Raw genomic sequence first — 9904 nt, forward strand, 5'->3', positions numbered from 1 at the left:
GGTTTGAGTATGTGGTTCAAGCTTTAGTGATGTTTCTTTTAGGAATGTGGGTGCTCTTATATTTGGGGCATAAATTTTCAGAATGAAGACATCATTTTGGTGGATATTTCCTTTGATGATCATGAAGTGTACTTCCCTTTCTCTTTTGATTAATTTTAGTAGAAAATCTGTTTTATTAGATACTAGAATGGCTACTCCAGTTTGATTCTTGAGTCCATTTGCTTGGACAGTCTTTTTTTTAGCTATTTACTCTGAAATAATGTCTATCCTTACTGAGGTGTGTTCCTTGTATGAAGCAGAAAGACAGAACCTGTATCCTTATATTAGCCTCTGTCTTTTTATTAGAGAATTGTGTCCATTTATATTGAGAGATATTAATGACCACTTATTGTTAACTTGTGTTATTTTGATGTTGGTAGTGGTTGAGTGTATTTGTGTGGTGTGTGTGTGTGTGTGTTATCGTTTTTGGTTTTGCTGATGTGGGATTATTTATTTCCCATGCTTTCCTTGGTGTAGTTAGCCTCCTTGGGTTAGAGTGTTCCTTATAGTAAATATATGGAATGTTTCAGATATATGTGTATTATCCTTGGGCAGGGGCCATGCTACTCTTCTCTATATCAGCTAAAGTAAACATTAATTTAACTTTCATTAACATCAACGATCAACTGAAATGATTTTCAATTATTTTAAAGTCCTGAAAGGCCTGAAACCAAATGGATGAGTAGAACATAACCTTGCATCTCAATAAACAAATTTATGTAATTAGGAGAAGGAGTCTTCTTTACAAACACTGATGATTTTGTGCAGTATTTATAGGTAAAGAGTGAATCCAACGTTTTGTAATTCCAGAATGATCTATAAAGAAAACCAGTGGAAATACTATGATTAAAGAAAGAAGTTTAAAAATAAGTTTTAAAGTGATTTTAAAATCAAAGAGGTTCATTTGAGACTACACAAAACCAGACCATTCAGAGAATTCTGAAAGGAATAACAATAATTAATCCATGCCTTCTGTGAAGAGTTTTCTTAATTTCAAATAGTGGCTTTCATTTTTATTGACTTTATTCATGACTGTACTTCAAAGTATCTATTATGAATTGATTTGATTCGTTATTTCTTTTTTCTTTACACTTTTTGTATCATCTTTCTTTTCTTCTCTCCAATGATGGTAAACTGTTTACCTTGCAAAGCACCTGCACTCTTTTTAGATTCTTTTTCCTGAATGTATGGTGTGTATTAACAAAACAACTGTTATGTAATTTAAATAAGAGTATTTGCAGATTACATTGCTAAATACATAAAATACATCTTTATGCCATCTATTTAATAAGTTTTGAGTCTACATACTATCTGTGGAGGACAACGGAATTATATTACCAAATACAGAGGAAATGAATTCTTTCTGATAATAAGCATGATAACAACATTTTAGAGAACATCATGTTTTGTTAAAGTTTTTTATCTGCTTTTGCATGTATTGACTTATTCTTAAAAATTCTATATGTTAGCATAGTGACATGTATGTTTAGAGGTGTGCTTGGCACAGTTCAATGAATCTTTAGTTGTGGAGCTCCATTGCTAATTAACACAAAGATGCAACTTACAAATCTGTGAGATGAATAGAGAAAAATAATGTTACCTTTTTCTACACCCCCATGATTCTGTTTGACTTTTGAAGTTGCATAATTTTGTGAAATATAAGTTTAATAATTTCACCACGTAGTTTTTCTGGGAGATGTTTTTAATTTCAGTTGTAGAAGAAAGAACATTGTTAATTGTAGTTTATCTTTGGAAGAGTACCTTATTTTCTTACTGAACTTTTTTAGTTTTTCAGTTATATACTGTCATTGAGGTACCACACACTTTTAAAATGAAATTGTGTGGCAGTTAATTAATGGTTCATTTGGATTTCGACAATTATGTCAGTTAAAGATGCCCTATACAGAAGGATGTGCACTGAATCAATTAAATAAGCAAGATTCCATGCTTTGTAGATGACAAGTAACAAGAAAGGCTTTTATGTGAAGTAATAAATTTCTATTATGCTTAAGAAATAATAAATAGTGATCAAGTTTACCCAAGGCATTCAGTTGGGTGATGTGGAGAAGACAGTAAAGTTATTTTCTATATTATAGGAGCTTTAAACTGATGGGAAAAATAAATTACAAAATTAACTGTCATATACTATAATATATGCTCAATAGCATATTACAAAAACAGGAACAGAATTACTGGAAGAGATTTTTTGTGAATGAAACACATTGATAAAATGATTTCAAGCTAGGACCAGAAAGGACAACATGGATTCTATAATTTGAGATGAGTATGTAAAGAAGACATTCTTGAAAAATGATTTAACAAATAAAACAATGGAGTACAAGTAAGGACCTCTGAATTCAAGCAAGAACTCTGTTTTTCTGCAGAATATATATATATATATATACACACACATATACATATATATATATATATATATATAAAATCAAATGAGTAAAATATGAAAATATTGTTCAGATCTTGTTAGACAATATTTTATAATTTTGCAAATGCTATGTTAGAAAGCCCTGTTATGCATGTGTCAGGAGGTTATAAATGGGTATATTTTTTCAAACTCCTATTTTGTATAACATGGTATGTAGAAAATTACTATTTTTATGTAAGTATGCTGAATCACACTGCTGCATTTGAATGTTGAGTTGACCTTGCATTTTCAGATGCCACTCACTTAGTGAAATGTCACTGTTGTATATTTCTGACTTCCTATTTTTTTCAGTGTCAACAAAATGTTCTATGTGTCTATAAATGCCAAGAGTATGGTCAGTTTTTAAAATAAAGAATACACATTTGCAAAGAATATTTATACTTTGTAAGTTGGCCAAGATTTTATATATCATAATTCATAAAACCTTCCATGACCTTATAATTTTTGGTCTGTTTTGTCAGAGGTGCATTAAAGCTTTTATGAATACAGATTCATTTATATACTCTTATATTCTTCTATCTTTTGTTCTGTGTATTTTATAGACATACTTTTAAACAGAGGAGATATAAAATGATTATAATTTACTGTAATAGTAAATCATTTATTTTTCTGAATCTATTTTAATTCTGGTAATATCTTCAACTTGAACTCATTTCCATTTAACATTTATACAGACTTAGAACCTTTAAATTTTTGTCATTATTCAAATGATTTATATCATGTCAGTGATATTAAGGTACATTGTGTACCATATATAACCAATATCAAAGAGCTTCATGTTATTGGGAAATGATTGCTTCCTCAAACCATATATATGGGTATATATGGCTTCTACAATCCCCCAGCATTCAAGTGAGTTCTTTGTCACTTTGTTTCTTCTTAGAATATCATATAAATTCTGCTATTAGTTTCTAGTTTCTTAAGAGCTCATGATTGGAGTCATACAAAAATTAATACAATTGAATTTTTGTATATGGAAGTTTTTGACTTGCTATGTATTTGAGATAACACTGTTGCATTATCAGCAATTCATTTTACTTAATCACTGAATAGTGCCTCCATAGGCCATACTTTTGTAACTTATCCATTGATAAAACATTATAATTATATGTAGGTACTATATATCCAAAAATTAAGCTTTGGAAACATTGTTGAACCAATATTTGTATATGTATCTCATTTTGAGTAGAATTATAGGCTGCATGCTTTAGGAAAGCTAAAGAGGTTGTTTAGAATGTGAAGGAATGTGCAGGAGCACTGCTTTACTGGAGACCATAATGGTACTAGCAGCCATAGCATTCTTTTCCATAGCACCATATCTCACACCACAACTCTAAAAGGCCCCTGATCTATCATAGGCCATACAGGTATTAGGAACTCAGAAGATCCCTGCCCCAATAAAGGACATCTTGGTAAACAGAGCACCTGAGCTAAGCTCATACCTGGAAGCACAAAGTCCACACTTGTTTACAGAACCGCCATACCCCAGAGGCAATTCTAGCACTCAATGTCCTATTGTTCATGCAGCACATGCCCCCCCCCCCCACGGATTCCACCAGAAACACCCTACTAGACCTGAGGACTCACTTGTCACAAGAATCACAGGGCACTTAGGCCAAAAGACCGGAAAGAAAATAGAATTCAAGGAAGAAAACACCCTTCCTACAAAAATAAACTCAGAAACTGGCACATAAACCTATAACTCCCCCAAATCCAGATGCTTAGAGGCCAGCTTAAGAACACAAAAAACCAACATCCAGGCACCACTAGAGCTCAGCTATCCAACATAACAAGCCCTGGATACTCCAATTCATCCAAAGCAGAAAAAATGACACTGAGACTAATTTTATGAAGGCAATAAAGGTCATTAAGAAGAAAATGAAGAAATCCCTTAAAGGAATGCAGGAAAACAAAAACAATTAGAGCAAACGAATGAATTCCTTAAAAGAAAGCTAAGAAAAAGCAAAAGGATGAAGCAAATGAATAAAACAGTTCAAAACCAGAAGATGCAAATAAAAACAATGAAGGAAACATTAAGTGAGGGAATCCTGGAGATGGAAAATCTAGGTAATCAAACAGAAACTATAGACATAAACGTCATGAACAGAATATAAGAGTTGGGAGAGAGAATCTCAAGCATAGAAGACATAATAGAAGAAATGGATACAAGGGTAAAAGAAAATGTGAAATCTGAAAAATTCTGAACACAAAACTTCTAGGAAAATTGGGACAGTATGAAAAGGCCATAGCTAAGAATAATAGGAATAGAAGAAAGAGAAGAATTCCATCTCAAAGACTAAAAAATATTTTTAACAAAATCATAGAAGAAAAAATTTCTAATCCCAAGAACAACATGCTAAGAAAGGTACAAGGAGATTACAGAACAAGAAATAAACTGAGCTAAAATAAATTCTTCCTGACACATAGTAAAACACTAAAATACAAAACAAAGACAAAATTCAAAGCTGCAAGATTAAAACATATAAAGAAGATATAAAGGCAGACCTATATGCATTACAACTGAGTTTTCAAGTGAGACTCTGAATGCCAGAAGAGTCTGGACAGATATCTTGTATACTCTAGGAAATGGAAGATGTCAGCCCAGACTGCTATACACTGCAAAACTTCCAATAACAATAAATGATGAAAAGAAGATATCTATTGATAAAGTCAAATGTAAACAATATCTATCCACAAATCCATACTATAAAATGTACCAGAAGGAAAACTCCATACCAATGAAGCAAACTACATACACAAAAACACAGTAAACAATGTTATACCAGCAGAAAAGAAGGAAAGCATGTACATATGCACAGTTTCTTGCACATGCACATGTATACACACACACACACACACACACACAAACTATCACTACTACCAACAACAATATTATAGCTGCTAACAATTATTGGTTATTAATATACCTCAATATCAATGACTCAATTTTTCAATAAAAAGACACAGGCTAACAGAATGGATATAAAAATAGGATCCACCCTTCTGCTACAAATAAGAAACATACCTCAACAACAAAGATCAACATTACCTTACAGATAAGAGCTGAAAAAAGATTTTCCAAACCAGGTTGTTGTAGCCATTCTAATATCCACCAAAATAGACTTCTAGACAAAGTTAATCTAAATATTTGGGAAACAACCCTTCATACTCACAAAAAGAAAAATTCACCAAGATGCGATCTCACTTCAGCAAATCTATGCTTCAAATGCATACACACTCACATTGTAATAGAAATATGTAGAAGAATACAAATAGATCCATATCTATAACCATGTACAAAACTCAAGTCCAAGTGGATCAAAGACCTCAATATAAAACCACATATACCAAATCTAGTGGAAAAGAAAATGGGGAATATCCTTGAATGAATTGGCACAGAAAACAATTTCCTGAACACTAATAGTGCAGACTGTAAGATTCACAATTAATAAATGGGACTTCATGAAACTAAAAAGCTCCTGTAAGGCAAATGACACTGTTATGTGGACAAATGGCAGCCTGCAGAAAGGGAAAAGATTTTCTCCAATGCCACATGTGATAGAGGGCTAATTTCCAAAATATATAAAGAGCTAAAGAAGCTAGACACTGACAAACCAAACAATCCAGTTAAAACAATAGAGTACAGACCCCATAACCTGGGTGCATTTCCTGTACCACAACTCTACCTGAAATTCCAGAGGCCTATTTCTACTAGGAACCTCAGGTAAGCCCTCCCTCTATCCAATCCTCTGCCTTTCAACTCCTCTGAAAGAACACTCAACAGCAGTAAATTGCATCTCATACCTTTTGCTACATTTCTTGTACCACAACACTGCTTACTTTCCCAAATAATATATAAAGATAGATCTGTCAAAGCTACATACAACTTCTCAGCAGAGACTCTAAAGGTCAGAACAACTTAGTGACTTGACTTGTCTTCTAGTCTCTAAGAGACCACAAATACCAGTCCAGACTACCATATCAAGCAAAACTTTCAGTCATCATAGAGGGAGAAGGAAGAATTTCCATGACAAAACAAAAATTAAACAATATCTATCCAAACCTATCAATACAAAGAGGTTAACTACATCCAATATAACACATAAAATAATTTCACATCAGCATAACAAGAAAAATGGAAACACACACACAGACACATGCACAAACAACCACCAACAACATGAAAATCCCAGGAATTCACAATAATTGGTCATTAATATTGCTCAACATTAATGGACTCAATTCCCCAATAAAAAGACACAGACTTGAGAGCGCAGTGGCGGATCCCAGCGCGGCTCCTGGAGGCCTCCGAGCAGCGGCCCAGCCGGGTAGTAGCTGGCTCCATGGATTTCTTCAAGGTAGTGCTGGAGGGGCCAGCCCCCTGGGGCTTCGGGCTACAAAGGGGCAAGGACATCAATGTGCCCCTCTCCATCTCTCGGCCCACTCCTGGATGCAAAGCTGCGCAGGCTGGCGTGGCTGTAGGAGACTGGGTGCTGAGTATCGATGGTGAGAACGCAGGGAACCTCACGCACATCAAGGCCCAGAACAAGATCCGGGCCTGTGGGGAGCGCCTCAGCCTGGGCCTTAGCAGGGCCCAGCCTGTTCAGAGCAAACCACAGAAGGCCCTGGCCCCTCCCACCGACCCCCCGAGGTACTCTTTTGCACCAAGCGCCTCGCTTAACAAGATGGCCCGGCCCTTTGGGGCACCCCCGCCTGCTGACAGCACCCCACAGCAGAATGGACAGCTGCTCAAACAGCTGGCCCCCGATGCCAGCAAGCAGCGGCTGATGGAAAACACCGAAGACTGGCGGCCACGGCCAGGGACAGGCCAATCCCGCTCCTTCTGCATCCTTGCCCACCTCACGGGCACAGAGTTCATGCAAGACCCGGATGAGGAATGCATGAAGAAGTCAAGCCAGGTGCCCAGGACAGAAGCCCCAGCCCCAACCTCAACTATACCCCAGGAACCCTGGCTTGGCCCCACTGCCCCCAGCCCCACCAGCTGCCCACCCTGGGCTGTGGACCCTGCATTCGCTGAGCGCTACGCCCCAGACAGAACGAGCACAGTGCTGACCCGGCACAGCCAGCCAGCCACACCCACGCCGCTGCAGAACCGCACCTCCGTAGTGCAGGCCGCAGCTGGAGGGGGTACAGGAGTGGGCAGCAACAATGGCAAAACTTCCATATGCCACCAGTGCCACGAGGTCATCCGGGGCCGCTACCTGGTAGCACTGGGCCACGCATACCACCCTGAGGAATTTGTGTGCAGCCAGTGTGGGAAGGTTCTGGAAGAGAGTGGCTTCTTTGAGGAGAAGGGGGCGATCTTTTGCTCCTCCTGCTATGATGTACGCTATGCACCCAGCTGTGCCAAATGCAAGAAGAAGATCGCTGGAGAGATCATGCACGCGCTGAAGATGACCTGGCATGTGCACTGCTTTACCTGTGCCGCCTGCAAAACGCCTATCCGCAACAGAGCGTTTTATATGGAGGAAGTGGCACCCTACTGCGAGCGAGACTACGAGAAGATGTTCGGCACAAAATGCTGAGTCTGTGACTTCAAGATTGACAACGGAGACCGCTTCCTGGAAGCTCTGGGCTTCAGCTGGCATGACACTTGCTTTGTCTGCACATTATGTCAGGTCAACCTGGAAGGAAAGACCTTCTACTCCAAGAAGGACAAGGGCTTGTGCAAGAGCCATGTCTTCTCCCACGTATGAGTGCCTCCCACATGCTACTGCCACCCTCGCCCGCCCCGCCTGAAGGGTCGAAAAATCTAGAGTGATCACCCTTAGCATTTGTGGGGAGGGCTGGCAGTAGTTGCCCCAGCCCCAACTCCTGGCCGGATCTTGGGGTTCCCTGAGTCCTGTCTCACCCTCTTCACAATCCCCCTTCCCACACCTCCTCCACCACCATCGCTCACTGGTGCTGGCCATGCCAGGCTGGGTTCACTTCCGTGCCACAATAAGCTTGTATCTAGCTGTGAAAAAAAAAAAAAAAAAAAAAAAAAAAAAAAAAAAAAAAAAAGACACAGACTTAGAAAATGGATGTACAAACAGGATCCATCCTTCTACTGCAAACATTCCTCATCATCAAATGTAGACATTTCCTCAGAGTAAATGGATGGAAAAAGGTTTTCCAAGCAAATGGACTCAAGAAGCAACCTGGAGTAGCCATTCTAGTACATCATAAAATAGACTTCCAATCAAAACTAACCAACATAGATGGGGAAAGACACTTCATATTCATCAAAGGAAAAGTACACAAGGTTGGCATCTCAATTCAGAACATCTATGCCCCAAATAAAAGGGTACCCGCATTCATAAAAGAGACATTGCTAAAACTTAAATTACACATTAAATTCCACACATCGATAGTGGGAGACTTCAATACTCCACTTTCATAAACGGACAGATCACCGAGAGAGGAATGAACAGTGAAATAGTGAAACTGACAGATGTCATGAAGCAAATGCACTGAACAGATATCAACAAAACGTTTCACCCAAACACAAAAGAATATACCTTCTTCTCAGCACCTCATGGAACCTTCCTCAAAATTGACCATATACTTGGTCATAAAGCAAGCCTCAACAGATAAGAGAAGATTGACATAACCCCTTGTATTTTATCATATCACCATGGATTAAAGCCAGAACACAACAACAACAGAAAAAAACAGAAAGACTACAAAATCATGGAAACTGAACCAGTCCCTACTCAATGATCACTGGCTCAGGGATGAAATAGAGAAACACATTAAAGATATTTTAGAATTCAATGATATGAAGATACAACATAGTCAAACTAATGGCACATAATGAAAGCAGTGCAAAGTGAAAGCTCATAGCATTAATCACCTTCATTAAGAAATTGGAGAGATTCCATACTAACAACTTAACAGCACACTTGAAAGCTCCAGAACAAAAAGAAGCAAACACATGAAAGAGGATTAGATGACAGGAAATAATCAAACTCATGGCTGAAATCAGTAAATTAGAAAGAAAGAGAACAATACAAAGAATCAATGAAACAAAGACCTGTTTCTTCAAGAAAATCAACAAGATAGACAAACTGTCAGCCAAATTACTAAAAAGCAGAGGGAGGGTACAAAGATTAACTAAATCAGATATAAAAGAAGTGCACAACAATAGATACTGAGGATACCCAAATAATTGTTAACTCTTACTTCAAAAGCCTGTATTCCACAAAATTGGAAAATCTAAAGGAAATGGATGATTTTCTTGACAGATTTCACTTACCAAAGTTAAATCAGGATGAAGTAAATGGTTTAAACAGTCCTATAAGCCCTAAGGAAGTTGAAACAGTCATCAAAAGTCTCCCAACCAGAAGAACAAAGAAAAAATAAGCCCAGGGCCAGATGGTTTTAGCACAGAGCTCTTCCATATCCTCAAAACAGAACTAA

The 9904-nt window shown here is 37.7% G+C and overlaps 1 protein-coding gene and 1 non-coding gene across 2 annotated transcripts; one reads left to right on the plus strand and one right to left on the minus strand.

Annotated features, from left to right (window-relative positions):
* Nucleotides 1-549: 549 nt before the first annotated feature.
* LOC127205448 (U6 spliceosomal RNA) lies at nucleotides 550-653 on the minus strand. Its single transcript, XR_007832656.1, has one exon. It is a non-coding gene; the product is annotated as a U6 spliceosomal RNA (small nuclear RNA).
* A 6172-nt stretch (nucleotides 654-6825) lies between these two features.
* On the plus strand, nucleotides 6826-8460 carry LOC127205265 (PDZ and LIM domain protein 7-like). Its single transcript, XM_051164466.1, is given in 1 exon segment — nucleotides 6826-8460. A coding segment is annotated over 1 exon segment (1374 nt). The 3' UTR covers nucleotides 8200-8460.
* The last annotated feature ends 1444 nt before the right edge of the window (nucleotides 8461-9904 follow it).

This window comes from Acomys russatus, chromosome 21 (assembly GCF_903995435.1).
Source record: "Acomys russatus chromosome 21, mAcoRus1.1, whole genome shotgun sequence".
Lineage (NCBI taxonomy): Eukaryota > Metazoa > Chordata > Mammalia > Rodentia > Muridae > Acomys > Acomys russatus.